The 19,597-nt window shown below is 45.0% G+C and overlaps 1 protein-coding gene across 1 annotated transcript in view; it reads right to left on the reverse strand.

Annotated features, from left to right (window-relative positions):
- The window catches only part of ctif (CBP80/20-dependent translation initiation factor), a 137,244-nt gene that overhangs the window by 90,565 nt on the left and 27,082 nt on the right, over positions 1-19,597 (reverse strand). Inside the window, exons 4-8 of the mRNA XM_084160140.1 lie at positions 18,391-18,519; positions 11,813-11,886; positions 10,031-10,135; positions 9,851-9,943; positions 9,438-9,513 (exon numbers count right to left, since the gene is read on the reverse strand). Of these exons, the coding sequence (XP_084016266.1) occupies positions 9,438-9,513; positions 9,851-9,943; positions 10,031-10,135; positions 11,813-11,886; positions 18,391-18,519 (477 nt within the window). The remainder of the gene's footprint in view (positions 1-9,437; positions 9,514-9,850; positions 9,944-10,030; positions 10,136-11,812; positions 11,887-18,390; positions 18,520-19,597) is intronic.

Here is a 19,597-nt window from a genome sequence, read left to right on the forward strand (position 1 = left end):
TCTTTGGAGGGAGCTGAAAGTCCGTATTGCCCAGCGACAGCCCCGAAACCTGAAGGATCTGGAGAAAGTCTGTATGGAGGAGTGGGCCAAAATCCCTGCTGCAGTGTGTGCAAACATGGTCAAGACCTAAAGGAAACGTATGATCTCTGTAATTGCAAACAAAGGTTTCTGTACCAAATATTAAGTTCTGCTTTTCTGATGTATCAAATACTTATGTCATGCAATAAAATGCAAATTAATTACTTAAAAATCATACAATGTGATTTTCTGGATTTTTGTTTTAGATTCCGTCTCTCACAGTTTTTGTGTACCTATGATAAAAATTACAGACCTCTACATGCTTTGTAAGTAGGAAAACCTGCAAAATCGGCAGTGTATCAAATACTTGTTCTCCCCACTGTAGATATTCCATAAAAAATCATCAGTTTCCAGCTACAATAGCCATTTCAACATTAACAATGTCTATACTGTATTTCTGATCAATTAGATGTTATTTTAATAGACAAATTTTTTTTTTCTTTCGAAAACAAGGACATTTCTAAGTGACCCCAAACTTTTGAACAGTAGTGTACATTTTTGCTTGTCTTGCCCATTTCAAACGTGCTCTAGTCTTTCATGTGTAATGCTTGTGAAACTAGCACAGTAACTTGACACATCACTAAAGTGAATGGCCCATGTTAGCCAACTGGTGCTAGCCAACTGGCATCCTCCACACAGGCAGCACAGAGCTACACAGGGTAATGTACTCTACGGACGTTCCTTCTCGGAGTACACACATCGGTCCAAGTTTCCCCTCTGACCTCACAGCTCACATTACTTAATTAAGAGAGGTATTACGGAGTGGAGAAGGCAGGCAAATGGAGGCATACAAGGGAAAGAGAAGCGTCGTCGCTCAAACCAAACAGGAAGCGCTGTGGAATGTCTTTCCACCACAGGCCAGGCAGGGCCTCCAATAGGCTACCCGCTCTCTGTGTCTCAGTCCAAACCCTGGATCAACTGGGGGCGCGGGTGGACAAATGCAGACGCATGGACACATACACACAGGGATGCCCAAACACAGCCGCAAACACATACAAACATTATGCCCGTACAACCTCATTGTGTGCGTGCGTGATTGTGTGTGTGGGCAGTGAGGGATTACAATGCCTCAGCTATAAAAACCAGACTCTGGCCCACTCAAACACCAAAAACAATATGACAGTTTTGCAAAACAGCCACCACCTAGCAACACCAGCAAAGTTCTACTTTTATTCAGAATCCCGAAAATAACCACTGACCACAGAACTTGAGATGGGTGAGAAAATGTGGTGTGCTTCCAATAGAACTGGTGGTAAAATACGCATTACAACACACCAGTAAGAGTCATTATATTCTACAAGCATGGATCCAAAGCCCTGCAACACAGCCAGCCAATCACCTCTCTCCAATCAGCCCTAGTCTGTCCCATCAGATGGTCCTGCTGGATGGATGAGTCAGAAATAAGGATAACATAAAAATGTGAAATCTAAAATCCACTGCCTTGTCTCTCCTAGAGGGATATTACATTTCTATACATAACATTATCTGTCTGATTCCTTTCCAAATGGTCTGTTATAAAAACTCACACTACCTCAAAGGGCTCTGGAGTCAGGACAGAAAAGTCTAATGGCGTATTATTCTCAGGCTCTAGTCTAGTCTAATGGCTTATTATTCTCAGGCTCTAGTCTAGTCTAATGGCTTATTATTCCCAGGCTCTAGTGTTCAGTATCTAGTCTAGTAGTCGAATGGCTTATTATTCAGGGTCTAGTTTAGTCGAATGGCTTATTATTCACAGGCAGGCAGGGACCCTGTGTTCTCTATCGTTGTTCTCTGGCCAATGGTCACTGGTTGCATAAGAAGCTACTATGAGTGGAGCAGCCAGTCTACAGTGTCAGGACTCAGGCAGCGATCCGTGGCTTAAAGACAATGGGGAGAGAGAGACTGCTGGAGGTTTGATGCTTTTGTAGAGGGAGTCGAGCGGGGCTTTGCTTTGCTGTTCTTCAGTTCAGTCAGTCAGTCCGGGATCAGGCTGCCGTCACACTGAGAGGCTGATAGATAGGCCACTCTAAAATGTGCAGTTTTGTCACACAACACAACGCCACAGATGTCTCAAGTTTTGAGGGAGCGTGCAATTGGCATGCTGTCTGCAGGAATGGCCACCAAAGATGTTGCCAGATAATGTAATGTTAATTTCTCTACCATAAGCCACCAAAGTCGTTTTAGAGAATTTGACAGTACATCCAACCGGCCTCACAACCGCAGACCACGTGTAACCACACCAGCCCAGGACTTTCACTTCCGGCTTTTTCACCTGCGGGATTGTCCGAGTCCAACCACCTGGACAGCTGATGAAACTGAGGAGTATTTCTGTCTGTAAAAAAGCCCTTTTGTGTGGAAAGACTCATTGTGATTGGCTGGGCCAGGCTCCCCAGTGGGTGGGCCTATGTCCTCCCAGGCCCACCCATGGCTGCGCCCCTGCCCAGTCGTGAAATCCATAGATAAGGGCCTAATGAATTTATTTAAATTGACTGAATTCCTTATATGAACGGTAACTCAGTAAAATCTTTGAAATTGTTGCATTTATATATTTGTTCAGCATACATAAACAAATAATTATAACCAATGGTTAACATTGTATACCCATTAATTATGAATCAGTTTTAACTAATGGTTATAACTAATCCACTTGAATCTATTGATGGATGAAGTTTAATGATTGATTACAATGGTATTGTGTTGTTGGATATCTTATTGATCAGCCTGGGAGGCAGAGAGAGAGAACAGGACACTGCCTAATGGGCCCATGTCTGACTCGTATATAATCACAGGGGAGACACAGTATAGTCTGGTGGTCTGGTTTGGCGGGGGCACAGAGAGGGGCCTCTACAGCGGGTGGGCGGGTGTGGCCCACACAGACACTATGTTTACCTCTGCCATTCACCCAACAAGCCACCCCTTCCTTTCCTTTCCTTTCCTTCCTTCCTTCCTTCCTTCCTTCCTTCCTTCCTTCCTTCCTTCCTTCCTTCCTTCCTTCCTTCCTTCCTTCCTTCCTTCCTTCCTTCCTTCCTTCCTATTCATGCAGCCCTCCTCTCGTTCTCTTCGGTCTCTTTTTCCTCCCTCCTCTGCCTCCCATCCTGTCCATGCAACCCCTCGTCTCCCTCCATTCCTCCCATCTAGTCCATGCAGCCCTCTCTTTCTCTGTCTCTCCCCCTCCCTCCCATCTCAAATCAGGCCAGTGTGGTTCGTCTGGTTTCCAGTCTCACAAATACTGGGGAAGGAAGACGACCCAAACTAGCGATCAGGGGGCCGTGGTGTGCAGGATATCCAGTGTTGCGTCCCAAATGGCAAACAATTCCCTTTAGTGCACTACTTCTGACCAGGCTCCATAGGGCTCTGGTCAAATGTAGTGCAGTATAAAGGGAATAATGTGCCCTTTGGGACACAGCCCAGGCCTGGCTCCCACTCCCACAGGGGAGGTGCCTCCAACAGCCACTGACTGACTGACTATTATGATGCAATCGTCCTCGGTCTGGCCAACCAATGAGATGCTCAGGATCCGACCACCAGAAGTGATGATTATGGAGTGGAACGTGCTGATACTCAAAGTCCCAGATGTCTTACGTTCATTCATGAACTTCGACGTGTTGCTAAATGTCAAATGGAGAATTTTGACGTATATAATATTGAGGTTTGGAGTATAAAGACATAAGAAATAAAGCACAAATAAATTAATCCATTCACACACAAAAATGGCGGCGGGAAAATAACAGTGATCGAGTTTGAGTGCCAAATACATTGTGTGTGTGTGTGTGTGTATATACGCGTCTCCTCCAGAGCCAGTTCCCTGATCCCTAAAGGCCATTCTTTTGTGGTCGGTCACTGGGAGCAGAGCTGAGGCTCTCTGCTCTCCTCTCTGGCTGACAATGGCAGGAAAAGGGAGTAGGAGGGGGCTGCTCACCGCACTGACCTCCACATTGTTCTACTGTGGACGTGAAAGAGGGAGTAGGAGGAGGACAAGAATGGAGGAGGGAGCAGGGCCAAATCCAGTCTCCAGCCCCAGGCAGACCTGTGTTACGTACCGGCCCCAGTTATAGTCATGAGGGCTAGCTGGCTGGCTGAACTCCCCTCTGAGACTCCTGCTCTGGTGCACGTAGACCGGGGGGGGGCCAGCCAGTCTGAGGAGACGTCTTGAGTCTGGCCCTCTGGTCGCTTTGTTCAGCAGGAAGGAACCAGAGCGGACCGAGCGGATGTGTCCTCAGTGACTCTGTGGTCCCGGCCACCACCGGTCAGCCCGCCAGGCCCCTACTGACTGACTGGCTCAGTACCAAAGCACCACCAGAGAGAGAATGTGGGAGCAGGAGGGTAAGCCTCAGCCTGGTGCCAGATCGGTTTGTGCGGTCTTGACAACTTCCATGGTCATTGACATGACAATGACCATAGGAAGTGGCAAAACAGAAAAAACTGATCTGGGACCAGGCTATCACAGCCTTCCTCCCTCCTGGGAAAACAACCAGCAACCAGTCCCACTGAGACAGAGGCAGACGACAGGGGAGGAAGTCTAAGAAATGTGCAGAATGTCACCCTGGACTCCTTATCACTGCCTTAGAGAGAAGACTACAGTTAATCTACTAAAATCTAACTTAATCACCCTGATGTTGACCAACATTAGTTTGATAAGACCATTGAGAGTTTATGAATGACAACAAATGGAGCGACGGACATGAGTGCACACAGGACATGAGCACAAGCACGCTTCCGCGCACGTACACGGAAACAGACAAGCCGGCTCGAACGTCAATGCAAAAACAGAGCCCTTTAAGCAATAGGAAAAGAGAGAATATGATCAAATGCTAGTAATACTCATTGAAATCAAATGGTGCCGGAGGACTTCTGTACACTGCACAGGTCGCAGTCGCACAAACAAGCAGGGTTCATACACTTTTTGACAGATGGAATTTTATGACTTTTCCATGAATTCTCCATGACTTTTAACCAAATTTCCATTACCAATAATTTGTGGCGTCTCTATGTATACATGAAAAAGTACGCATAAATGTGAAATGTCTCTGATCCCACGTACCATCTCCTGCCGTTGCTCCCTTGAGCAAGGCACTTAACCGCCCACAAAGTTGAACAGCAGCATTGTTAGGCTACCGTACAAAACACGTGGTCAACCCTCCATCTGGAAAGCTAATTGGTGTGCAGTGCAGGCTTTTGATCCAGCCCTGCTCAAACACACCCAACTCAGCTTATCAAGGTCCTGTTGAACAGATGATTTTTACAATGTGGTGTGTAATAGCAAAGCAGGAACAAAAGCCTGCACATCCAGTTGCTCTCCTGGGGGATGGTTGGCCACCCTTATATATATATATTTTTAATGTCTTTATAAAATAATTCCCTCTTTCAATGAATCAGGGATCAAATGGCTACAAAGGTAGGCTACTTCATAGCTAACGAAGACATGTTTATCTACAACATTATACGGCTAAAATATTCAGGTTTCAGGGGAGATGTATTGACAGCATGGGAGTTGTTTGTCAATTAGGCAATTCTAAGAATATTTATTTAACGTTGTCAGAATAACATGGCTACTGTTGAATAGAGAGGAACCCCAGCTTTGTATTTCTCATCTACTAATATTCAGTGCTTGAGACATTGTTTTACAACCGTTTTACACCCAAAGTATGTAGCACCTGTCATGTTCATCATCTGCACATCGGCCATTTGAGGTTATTAACGAGTGCCAGTGGAAAGTTTTTATGACATAACGATGACATTAACACATGCTAATAATAGCTAAATAGTCAGATAACAAAAGAACTAGCCAGGATACAAGCTTATTTTAAATTGGCTATCTAGTTAGAGTCTGTTGTCTATCATTATTTCATAGGCTACCTGCTGCTGCAATGTCTCCCTTGCTCTCTGTGACCAACGGCCCATTCGCATGGCACACATAATGTATGCATGTGATGCACATACAGTACACACGGAGACATGCTCTGAAGGGTCATTCCGATCATGGCTGATATGTAGATTTTTACGTGATTGATATGATACTTTAAAAGTTTGCCTAAATTAATTACATGAACCAAAATTCTAAAACTTATTTCCATGACTTTTCTGATTTAATTATTTTTCCAGTCCTGGAATACACAATTTCCAAATTGCCATGACTTTTCCAGGATTTTCATTACTGTATGAACCCTGAACAGGGCAACTAGATGTTGTTAGGGTACTAAAACTAAACTAAAAAAAATTACATATATACAGACACACAAACATCTGTCCTACTCAGCACCACACAAACACAGAGACACAGTTTCATTTCACAGACAGATCCATGCATGACAACACATCACATCAAATTCAGTTGTGTGGATGGGTTGTGTTGTTGACATGCATGCTCAGAATGCCCCAGAGCACACAGAGATGTATAGGCCTGTGTCACAATAACACATCTCCTGTTGACATCATCCGCCAAATGCACACATAGTTGTGTATGTCACAACAGCACGTCTTCTGTTGACATCATCTGCCCAATGACTGAGCTGTCCGTCTGTGTCACTATGAACTATGGGAACATGAGAGGGCTCCCTGCCATGCCATGCTCTTAAAGCTGACCTGACGTAAACGCACACACAGCTCTGTTTCCCATCTCTGCTCGGGTAAGGGTGGGTGGGGACACGACACACACCCACTCCCAGTGTAAACTATGTCAGCAGCGGGAATGAGGAGCGGGAAGGGGCTTGACTCATCTTTAATGAAGCACGTCTCACTCCAGCCCCAGGGATTCATCCTGCAAGAATCTAACCTGTCTACACTGTCATCATAACACAGGCGGTAGGGTGGGAGAGGGGTGTGTGTGTGGAGCAATCAGCAGCATTCGAGGGAAGCCAGCAGCGCTCCCGAGGGACGTGTCTTGCAGAGATATTCTCTCTCTCGCTCTGTCTCTCGGAAGTGACTGTGGAAGTTTTGGAGGAGAGGAGGGTTGTGGGTTACGTAGTCTCTTGGCCCAGATTAGCCCCCTAGAGTTTAAGGGTGAAGACTGTGGAAGTGGCAGGTCACTGTTGACTAACTGCTCTAGTTAGTGTTACATTAACACACAGAGTTCTGTCTGCACAGAGTGTCCCTGTTCCCCATTGCACTGCACTCAGGGCCAGTTTCATCAGACATCATGCCTACATCAGGGTTTGCAACAGACAACAAAAATCTGTGTTGTTATTAGACGATTTCAGGTAGTACCTCACTGTTTCAAAACATTAAAAATGTGTATCCCTACTGAACACTTCCCAAAGCTGCACATATGAACAAGCCCTGATCCTATTCATGATTCTGATTGGCAGGATGTAAACTATTTCTAGCCACACACACAAACATTACACTGACTACCCTTCACCATTAGGGAGACAGAGTGGAACAAACATACAGTAGGCTTCCTTACCACGCCAGCAGCACGTCAGTCCCATGTCAGTCTCTCACATCGCTGTGGAGGAATTTTGGCCCAATCTTTCATGCGAACTGCTTTAACACAGCGACATGTAGCGCTTTTCGAGCATGAAATGCTTGTTGCAGGTCCTGCCACAACATCTCAATCGGGTTATGGTCTGGACTTTGACTAGGCCATTACAAAACATTAGATTTGTTGCTTTTCAGCCATTCTGATGTAGACTTGTGTGTTTTGGATCATTGTCTTATTGCATGGCCCAGCTGCGCTTCAGCTACCACCACCACCACGCTTGACCGTTGGTATGAGGTTCTTACTGTAGAATGCAGTGTTTGGTTTTCGCCAGAAATAACAGCACCCGTGTTGTTTATAAAGTCAACTTAAGTTTGCCAAAAAGCACCTGGATGATCGTCAAGACTCCTGGAAGATTGTTCTATGGATAGGCGAGTCATGGGTCCCATTATTCCTGCCGAAAACCAAACACTGCATTCCACATTCAGAATGTCATTCCAACAGTCAAGCATGGAGGTGGTATTGTGATTGTTTGGGGATGCTTTGCTGCCTGGACGACTTGCCATCATCAAAGAAACCATGAATTCTGCTCTGCATGAGATCATTCTTAAAGGAGAAAATAATTATCTAAATGTTATTTGTTCATTCATGTTCCCTTGATCTAATATTAGGTTTTGGGTGAAGATATAAACAACTAAGTGTAAAGAGTGGACCGAGCTCATAAAGGGGGCAAATATATTTTCACGGCACTGTACACACAGAGCTCCAGTCAGTCAGAGGCATAGCGGCATGGTCTGCTGCTATATTTAGTCAGGTTATCAGTGAGGTAAACCCAGGGACTGACTGGCTGGTCCTGATCACAGGAGCCTAGCAGGGGACAATGGAGAGCTCTATGTGGCTGAGCTACTGAGGCCAACACAGGGCAATGGGCATCAGACCCACTGAATGTCACTATTGACAAACACTGGAAGGGAAACAGGATTGGCATTGCCAGGTCTCGTGAGTGATATTATCAGGCACTGCTGAGTAGAGGAAGCATGATCATAAACACTAATATTCAGTCATCTTGAGGAGGTACTTTCTTTGGTCTATTTTCTACTTTTTTGGCTATGATTTGAGTTTTACTTTCAGGGTCATCCGCATCCTTGCAGTCACAGTTCCTTCCCTTACGTTGTTGTGGGGCGTCTGTGTATTTTAGAATGCAGTCGGTCAAAGGAGACTGTGGGCTGACGTATCATGGTCACAATGAAACGATAACAATAGCCCGGAGACTGGCTTGGCCTGGTGTGGGGTGGCGTCATGGCTGGCTGGCAGGGCAGTGACATGGGCAGGGTGGGGGAATGTGTGTGTGTGTCCTGTCCTGTCCTGTCCTCCTGACCCTCCAGTGCCCCTGTGCCAACATCCTGCCCGTCAGCAGACCACAGCAGAGCAGACAAACCCGACTGGCACACAGTGACGTAGTGCTGTAGACATGCAAGACCCAACCTGGTTGTATCTGTATCCTATTCCTGCCAGCAATAATTGCCCCTTGGGAATGATTAAAGTTTATTGAATTGCATTGCATTGTTTTACAGTCATCTTGGCTAAACAGCTAAATACATTTACACCCCCATCTTGGTAGTGGGGATGAGAAGTGAATGTGTTCCATTTAGGGTTTACAAGCATTGGTAAGATAGATACAGAGATCCAGCTTTATGATGAGGATGGACGGAACTTACGTTGAACCTACCACAGGGTGGCAGTAAAGGGACAACATTTCGCCACTAGATGTCAGTCCACTCACACAAGAATATTAAAAAAAATTCCTTCACTAAAGTACGGTTGTTCCCTCTTTTAACCATCAGGTGGAGCTCCCTACCAACAAGTAGGTTTATGGCCTTGATAGAAAGCAGAACGAGGACAGAGATAAAGACAGAATACTTGATCTACAGAAGAAGATAGAGATAGAGGATAGTTAACTTACGGTAAGGCCTGGCAGGAACTTCTCCATGTCGTTCAGGTTGATCCCATCATCATATTCAAACTTGCCTTTCATCATCCTGAGAGACAGAGAAACAGACAGACTCAGAGACGGAGACAGGATGAATGGGTGTAATAGATGGGGCTCTGATAGGGCCTTCCTTATACAGGGGGCTGTGGCTCATTATCAATTCATCTTTCCTTCATTCCTCACATCCTCTTTCCTCGCCTCCTTCTCAAAACTCATTGGAGAAGAAGTTTGGAGGGGCGGGACCTTGGACCTTCTCCTCCAATATGGTTGAGAAGGATGTGAGGAATGGTGGAAAGAATAATTGAGATTGAGCATATATGATAAGCCAGTACTGAGGTTGAGAGGCCTGGGGCAGGAAGAGTCTAGCAGAGGCTACAGACACCTACAGTTCTAAGTAGTAATGGAATGGACCAGCATCATCATTTTCATGTTTATCCCATGGAAGAGGATCAATGGGAGGGATGTATGGGCTTTCAGATCTGCAAAGAGGAAACATTGAAGGGTTAGGGACAAGGGAAAATGGTAGCGAGTGAGTTTTATTGAATTGAGGCTGAAGATGTACTCACCCCTCTCTGTCGATGTGTGGGAGGTGCTTTGGTGTTCCCCGGAAGGGTTTCCTGTGGAACTGGCTGAAGTCCAGCTTCTCAGGCTGGAGGTCCCACGTCGCCCCCCTACAAAAACAACACAACAGAGGTGAGGAAGATGACATGACAGTTAATACTCAGGCTGGTTGCCCGACTACAACACAGGACAGGAAGAGGTCTGTTAATAGCAGGAAAGACACACAATGTGTTCTTAGAGCATTCATTCACTCAGAGCAGAAACTGAAGTCTCCATTTCTACAAGACCATCACTAACTCTATCTACCCTGCCCACTTCTCTAAGCCCCCAAAACAAGACAAGTGATCATCCATTTAATCACCCAAAACACCCCTGATCTAGCTGCCCCCTAATGATACCTATAGGCAGCCTAGCTACTTTAGGAACACCCCCTGATGATGCCTGGTCATCCTAGCTACTTTAAATGACCCCCTGATGATGCCCAGCTAATAGCTACTTTAAAACTCTCAGACAGATGATGTTACCATATGTTTCACAGTGTGCTGATTAAAACGTAATTCACAAAATTGAAAGAGTGCCAGTTTTAATCCAGCCATTACATTAATCTATCATGAATCTGACAAAGAATATAAAGCTTGTTTGTAAGCAAATACAGCCCCTGGTCACGGGTGTGGGGGGATTCTGGCTAATCCGATTACAGCCTGGTCGTAGTAATAGAGCGAGCTTCCTTCGTGTGTGTGTGGCTTACTTTCTTCCTTCTATACCAACGTAGTTTAACAACCTCTTTGAGGAAAGGTTACCGTGGAATTACCGTGCAGCTGTCGCCATGGCACCCAGCCTCCAGGTACACTGGCGACACCCAACACACAAGAGATTCAAGCCATTGTGTTTTGCGGTGGTGGTGCGGCTTCTTTTTTTAAACCTCCCAAAACAGCTTGTCATCTCATCCCAGAAGAGTTTTGGATATGTGTTCATCTTTGATGCATGTATTTGAAAGAAGGTGTGGCTGTAAATTAATTTAATTTAGCCTGAGGCTAAGCCATTGCTAATGTAGTTATTTTGTTAGAACAGTCTGGCCACTGTGGTTGTTTTGCTCTATCTCCAGTCTGACAACATCAAAGCAGGTAATGTTTTCCTATCATCAGCTTGTCTGGTCTGGAGAGGTTAGCCACCACTATACCAGGACAAGAGACTGTACAGTTTCAAACGCTGAAGACACCTGACGACTCATCCAGAAATTAATTCCTCTGCTCAATCAATACATTCATTCTGAAACAGCCATCCTAGAAGTAGTTTGTGCCGATGTCAAAATGAGGGGCTTTATAAAACAAATTAATCAGCGATTGCATAGTCTCCAACCAATCAGAGTATCAAAGCCAATTGCTTTATTAGTGTAGGCCTGCTCTTGCCCAACCCATCAGTTTCTGGGACCAATCAGAAAGTGTTTGCATTCTACAAGACGTCGGGGAGGAAAGCAAATCCAGACTCGTTAGTGAGCGTGGTGTTTGGCAGGAGCGATGTGGATGGGTAGTCAGGCTAAACCACTCACCCATCCAACCACCCATAAAGACAATGAAGCCTAGGAATGTAAACAGACTCTACAAGCTATACATCTGTAGGAGTTTGTAATAATGTATATTTTTCCTATCCATTGATGGGTAGGAAAACTGGTTGGTCAATACAAGACATACTCATGAGTCCATGGTGTTTGTGTGTGTGCGCGTGTTGTGATGGGGAACTGTGGGGTGGTGAGTAATGAATGAGTAAATAGTACATACATGACATACCCATGAGAGTCCATGGTGTTAGCAGCCCAGATGTCAGTACCCAGGATGTCAAATGACCCTTCTCTGTTCCCGTTCTGAAAGACAACACGTTACAACACTGTATTATCTATATATCACTTTACAGAACATATCTACTACTACAGCTTAATTTTGATCAAAAGGGGTCTCTTATTGTCCACTGTCACAGCGCTTCATTGAAATAATACTTAACTTGCATACTAACACTTACGTTGATGTAGTGACACTAGTTAAAGGGTGTATATGAAACATTTTAACAGGGCAAACTACTGTTACAATTCAACCCAAAAACCACCAAGTAGCCTATTCACAACCAATATTCACCTCATTTCACATAATAATAAAAAACTAGTTTTTTATGTGCATTTGCAGAGACATTCTGAAAAACAGAACGTGCCACTGCAAACATTGCGCACATGTTCAGCATTTCACATCATGTAGCTATCCTATAAAATTATTTTGCAACAAAATGTTCTGACACAATAGCCCAGTCGTCAAATTACATGTCACAACGTTTCGGATAATTTACAGATGTCCATGTTGATAGAGTGATAAATAGATGACAAGGTGATTTGCAAGGTATAGATAGACCTATTAATCACTGCAATGTGCCGATCATAACATCTGTAATATCATAATAATAACACAGTCATTTTGTAATGTAAGATATGAGATGCAGCAATCAAAGGGATGTTCATTCAACAAACAACCAGTTGCTTTCCAACTCAATGCCTAGCCAGGGGAGTAACCTACACATACGTCCAAAAGGCTACTGACTGGGAGTGTACAGTCATAAGGTCTGAATGCTAGCTGTCTCATCTTAGAAAACACGCCATTGTCTCTGCCTAGAAAACTCCTCCGACAAGCCTATTATTCAAGCCATTATTGGAGGGACAGCATATCGCACGAGAGAGACAGAGAGAGGAGTTGGCAGCCCGCAGGACCACTGGGCACCGGGACTATAGCTGCTCACATTTCAAAACGTAGGCTACTTCTAATAAAGTTAACAAAGCACTCACTAGTCTAGCTAGCTAGCTACTTTAATGAATAGCTAGATGCAGATATGTTGATTACAGAAACTGTGCAAAGCTGGTGGACTTGATACGCCATTCTAAATCATTGATGGGCCAGGCGCTGCTTGTAATAGACTTGCGCACCCTCGTCTCCACATTTCAGCACCACAGCCAGCTTTCAACTACTACTAGGCTACTGTATTGACAACAGAAATGCTACAGTCATTTGAATACATCTATAAAGTAGTTACATTTACATTTTAGTCATTTAGCAGACGCTCTTATCCAGAGCGACTTACAGTTAGTGAGTGCATACATCATTATTTTTTTAATATATTTTTTATATATATATTTTTTTTTTACTGGCCCCCCGTGGGAAATGAACCCACAACCCTGGCGTTGCAAACGCCATGCTCAACCAACTGAGCTACATCCCTGCCGGCCATTCCCTCCCCTATCCTGGACGACGCTGGGCCAATTGTGCGCCGCCCCATGGGTCTCCCGGTCACGGCCGGCTACGACAGAGCCTAGTTCAAAAAGAGGTAGCCTACATCCAACAAAGTGGTTAAGGTTATGGCCACAGAATTAGATCCCGACTGAGCATGCACGCATGCTTATGTCATGCAATAAAATGCAAATTAATTACTTAAAAATCATACAATGTGATTTTCTGGATTTTTGTTTTAGATTCCGTCTCTCACAGTTGAAGTGTACCTATGATAAAAATTACAGACCTCTACATGCTTTGTAAGTAGGAAAACCTGCAAAATCGGCAGTGTATCAAATACTTGTTCTCCCCACTGTATGTAGATGCTCAAAAAAGAGATGAATGTATATTTCTAAAATCAGATACCTATATGAATGAATATGCAGGTCCATCAATTCTGGTATTAGGCAATGGGCTATCGATTTCATCAAAAAGATTCATCCTTTTCCCATTTACTTCTATGGCCACTGCTATACTCTGAGCATGTGCTGACCAACTGGCAAGTGTCTTCACTGACATTTTCAACATGTCCCTGACTGAGTCTGTAATACCAACATGTTTCAAGCAGACTACCATAGTCCCTGTGCCCAAGGACACTAAGATAACCTGCCTAAATGACTACCGACCCGTAGCACTCACATCTGTAGCCATGAAGTGCTTTGAAAGGCTGGTCATGGCTCACATCAACACCATTATCCCGGAAACCCTAGACCCACTCCAATTTGCATACCGCCCCAACAGATCCACAGATGATGCAATCTCTATTGCACTCCACACTGCCCTTTCCCACCTGGACAAGAGGAACACCTACGTGAGAATGCTATTCATTGACTACAGCTCAGCGTTCAACACCATAGTGCCCTCAAATCTCATCACTAAGCTAAGGACCCTGGGACTAAACACCTTCCTCTGCAACTGGATCCTGGACTTCCTGACGGGCCGCCCCCAGGTGATAAGGGTAGGTACAAACACATCTGCCACGCTGATCCTTAACACGGGGGCCCCTCAGGGGTGCGTGCTCAGTCCCCTCCTGTACTCCCTGTTCACCCATGACTGCATGGCCAGGCACAACTCCAACACCATCATTAAGTTTGCCGACGACACAACAGCGGTAGGCCTGATCACCGACAACGATGAAACAGCCTATAGGGAGGAGGTCAGAGACCTGTCCGTGTGGTGCCAGGATAACAACCTCTCCCTCAACGTGATCAAGACAAAGGAGATGATTGTGGACTACAGGGAAAAAAAGAGGACTGAGCACGCCCCCATTCTCATCGATGGGGCTGTAGTGGAACAGGTTGAGACCTTCAAGTTCCTTGGTGTCCACATCACCAACAAACTATCATGGTCCAAACACACCAAGACAGTCGTGAAGAGGGCACGACAAAGCCTATTCCCCCTCAGGAGACTGAAAATATTTGGCATGGGTCCTCAGATCCTCAAAAAGTTCTACAGCTGCACCATCGAGAGCAACATGACTGGTTGCAATACCGCCTGGGTATGTCAACTGCTCAGCCTCCGACCGCAATGCACTACAGAGGGTAGTGCGTACGGACCAGTACATCACTGGGGCCAAGCTTCCTGCAATACAGGACCTCTATACCAAGCGGTGTCAGAAAAAGGCCCTACAAATGGTCAAAGACTCCAGCCACCCTAGTCATAGACTGTTCTCTCTGCTACCGCACGGCAAGCGGTACCTGAGTGCCAAGTCTAAGTCCAAAAGGCTTCTCAACAGCTTCTACCCCCAAGCCATAAGACTCCTGAACAGCTAATCATGGCTATGCGGACTATTTGCACTGCCCCCCCCCCCCACCCCATCCCCCTCTTTTACTCTGCTGCTACTCTGTTTATTATTTATGCATAGTCACTTTAACTCTACCCACATGTACATACAGTGGGGAAAGAAAGTATTTAGTCAGCCACCAATTGTGCAAGTTCTCCCACTTAAAAAGATGAGAGAGGCCTGTAATTTTCATCATAGGTACACGTCAACTATGACAGACAAATTGAGAATTTTTTTTCCAGAAAATCACATTGTAGGATTTTTTATGAATTTATTTGCAAATTATGGTGGAAATTAAGTATTTGGTCACCTACAAACAAGCAAGATTTCTGGCTCTCACAGACCTGTAACTTCTTCTTTAAGAGGCTCCTCTGTCCTCCACTCGTTACCTGTATTAATGGCACCTGTTTGAACTTGTTATCAGTATAAAAGACACCTGTCCACAACCTCAAACAGTCACACTCCAAACTCCACTATGGCCAAGACCAAAGAGCTGTCAAAGGACACCAGAAACAAAATTGTAGACCTGCACCAGGCTGGGAAGACTGAATCTGCAATAGGTAAGCAGCTTGGTTTGAAGAAATCAACTGTGGGAGCAATTATTAGGAAATGGAAGACATACAAGACCACTGATAATCTCCCTCGATCTGGGGCTCCACGCAAGATCTCACCCCGTGGGGTCAAAATGATCACAAGAACGGTGAGCAAAAATCCCAGAACCACATGGGGGGACCTAGTGAATGACCTGCAGAGAGCTGGGACCAAAGTAACAAAGCCTACCATCAGTAAGACACTACGCCGCCAGGGACTCAAATCCTGCAGTGCCAGACGTGTCCCCCTGCTTAAGCCAGTACATGTCCAGGCCCATCTGAAGTTTGCTAGAGTGCATTTGGATGATCCAGAAGAGGATTGGGAGAATGTCATATGGTCAGATGAAACCAAAATAGAACTTTTTGGTAAAAACTCAACTTGTCGTGTTTGTAGGACAAAGAATGCTGAGTTGCATCCAAAGAACACCATACCTACTGTGAAGCATGGGGGTAGAAACATCATGCTTTGGGGCTGTTTTTCTGCAAAGGGACCAGGACGACTGATCCGTGTAAAGGAAAGAATGAATGGGGCCATGTATCGTGAGATTTTGAGTGAAAACCTCCTTCCATCAGCAAGGGCATTGAAGATGAAACGTGGCTGAGTCTTTCAGCATGACAATGATCCCAAACACACCACCCGGGCAAAGAAGGAGTGGCTTCGTAAGAAGCATTTCAAGGTCCTGGAGTGGCCTAGCCAGTCTCCAGATCTCAACCCCATAGAAAATCTTTGGAGAGAGTTGAAAGTCTGTGTTGCCCAGCGACAGCCCCAAAACATCACTGCTCTAGAGGAGATCTGCATGGAGGAATGGGCCAAAATACCAGCAACAGTGTGTGAAAACCTTGTGAAGACATACAGAAAACGTTTGACCTGTGTCATTGCCAACAAAGGGTATATAACAAAGTATTGAGAAACTTTTGTTATTGACCAAATACTTATTTTCCACCATAATTTGCAAATAAATTCATTAAAAATCCTACAATGTGATTTTCTGGATTTCTTTTCGAATTTTGTCTGTCATAGTTGACGTGTACCTATGATGAAAATTACAGGCCTCTCTCATCTTTTTAAGTGGGAGAACTTTCACAATTGGTGGCTGACTAAATACTTTTTTCCCCCCACTCTATTAACTCAATTACCTTGACTAGCCGGTGCCCCCGCACATTGACTCTGTACCGGTACCCCCCTGTATATAGCCTCCCTACTGTTATTTTATTTTACTGCTGCTCTTTAGTTATTTGCTTTAATTTTTTTTACTTAACACTTTTTTATTTTACTTTTTCTTCAACTGCATGGTTGGTTAAGGGCTTGTAAGTAAGCATTTCACTGTAATGTCTACACCTGTTGTATTCGGCGCATGTGGCAAATAAAATGTGATTTGATTTGATTGATAGTAATAAGTTGCAGTTGATTGACTGGTTCCTTGAGTGAAGTCAAAGTCCATTATTTCACAACGGCAAACATCCAGAATGTTCAAAAGTACTTTGCAAAAAGTTGGTTTAAAGTTCATATTGTTTATTTTTTAAGGATCAAATGTTAATATACTGAACAAAAATAAATGCAACATGTAAAATGAGCTGAAATAAAAGATCCCAGAAATGTTCCGTATGCACAAAAAGCTTATTTGTCTCAAATTTTGGGCACACATTTGTTTACATCCCTAATAGTGAGCATTTCTCCTTTGCCAAGACAATCCAACCACCTGACAGGTGTGGCATATCAAGAAGCTGTTTAAACAGCATGATCATTATACAGGTGCACCTTGTGCTGGGGACAATAAAAGGCCACTCTAAAATGTGGAGTTTTGTCATTCAACACAAAGCCACAGATGTCAAGTTGAGGGAGTGTGCAATTGGCATGCTGACTGCAGGAATTTCCAACAGAGCTGTTGCCAGATAATTTAATGTTAATTTCTCTACCATAAACTGCCTCCAACCTCATTTTAGAGAATTTGGCTGTACGTCCAGCAGGCCTCGTGTAACCACGCCAGCTCAGTATGTCCATATCCGGCTTCTTCACCTGTGGGGGGTTGTGGAGCGCTAAGGAGTATTTCTGTCTGTAATAAAGGGGGAAAACTCATTCTGATTGGCTGGGCGTGGCTCCCCAGTGCGTGGGCCTATGCCCTCCCAGGCCAACCCACAGCTGTGCCCCTGCCCAGTCATGTGAAATCCATAGAAGGACAACCATCTCTGCAGCACTCCACCAATCAGGCCTTTATGGTAGAGTGGCCAGACAGAAGCCATTCCTCAGTAAAAGGCACATGATGGCCTTCTCTGGTTTGATGAAACCAAGATTGAACTCTTTGGCCTGAATGCCAAATGTCACGTCCGGAGGAAACCTGGCACCATCCCTACGGTGAAACATGGTGGTGGCAGCATCATGCTGTGGGGATGTATTTACAGCAGCAGGGACAGACAACTTTACCAGGATGAATTAAACTAAAAAACGTGCAAATGTCAAGCGCTTTCCAAAAAAAGCCTAATCTCTCAACAAGCAAGATAAATGTTGTTTGCTTAGCTAGCTAGCTACATGCCAAATGGATAGGCTACCCTCCCTCACGTATCTGAAAATACAGGAATTGATGTTTCCTGATCATGAAAAGCATGCAGTTAGTTGCTGTAACTGTTTATAGAGCTAAATGTCTGGGGACGTGGTGGTCTACTGTAAAAGCAGTAGTATGGTTAGTTACCTGTACCTTGGCTGGCCCTCTGAATTGGTTGTTCCTCCCTCTGCTACCAGACCTGGAGCCTGAACCAGGTCTAGAGCCAGAGCTGGGCCTGGACCCTGTACTGCCATTACTACTGTGATCCCACTCATCCTGCAGAGAGGGGATAGACAGAGAGAGACAGACATTGACAGAGAGAGACAGACAGAGACAGTGGGAGGAAGAGAGTGATTAAGCGATCAATACCATATCAAATCCTCCTTTGCAGAAAACGCAGAACATGTGATATGTAATGCTGATTGAATTGTCAAGAAGACACATTTCTATTATCTATGAGGGAGGAGAGTGGAGAGTAAGGATCCAATATATTCCCATCCACAGTTCGTGGTTAGCAGCGGTGTGGGATAATAAATGGAGATATGTCTGTAATTGTCTATCAGGCAGGTCTGTGTCTGCTGCCGAGTCTGAAGACCATTTACATGATGAATGTTACCACGAGCACTGAGGGAGGGAGGAAGGGGGAGGAAGAGAGAGAGAGGTGTGGGTGGAGGGAGGTGCGTTGTTCATGTTGGGAAGCAAGGGAGAGGGAGAATGCCAACAGGGCTGGTAACCCCTAGCAACCACAGCTCCCCGTGGCCATTCTGACTCGGTGATGCTAAGCACAAATGACTGCTGCAGGCTGAATAAAGGTTGCAGCAGCCAGTGACTGTTTTGTCCCAATGGTCACACTCTGGCCCTATACCCTAGTACAGGCTGGCTGGCTGCATACAGGTTGACAAATAGAGCTGCCAGTCAGTGCCTTGGTTCAGTGGACACCTCTTAACCCTACTACAGACTGCCTGCCTGACTGGCTGGGGTATTCTGCTATCCCCTGGTGTCCCGTTCCCCCTCAGTTATATCCTTCCCTAGTGGTTTGTGTGTGTGTACATTCCGCAGAGCAGTTTTAGAGTTCAATCTGATATCTGATCTACGGTCAGTAGAAGGGAGGGAGCTCCTAAGGCCTCTGATCTCTCCTGGTCTCCATGCACACCAGACCTGGGTCCTGTTCAGTACGGCACACTGTAGTAAAACATTTTGCAACCGTAAAAAAAGTAATAATGTTCAGGTACCTCCCAGTTTCACTCATTTTCTTTTAAACGTTTTCTCCCAGATGCACACAAACCAGACCCACAACACTGTACGCAGATACCACACAGAGAGAGACTCAATAGGCCAGAAGGTCATGTTCTCT

This window comes from Coregonus lavaretus (assembly GCF_964263955.1).
Source record: "Coregonus lavaretus genome assembly, chromosome: 4".
NCBI lineage: Eukaryota > Metazoa > Chordata > Actinopteri > Salmoniformes > Salmonidae > Coregonus > Coregonus lavaretus.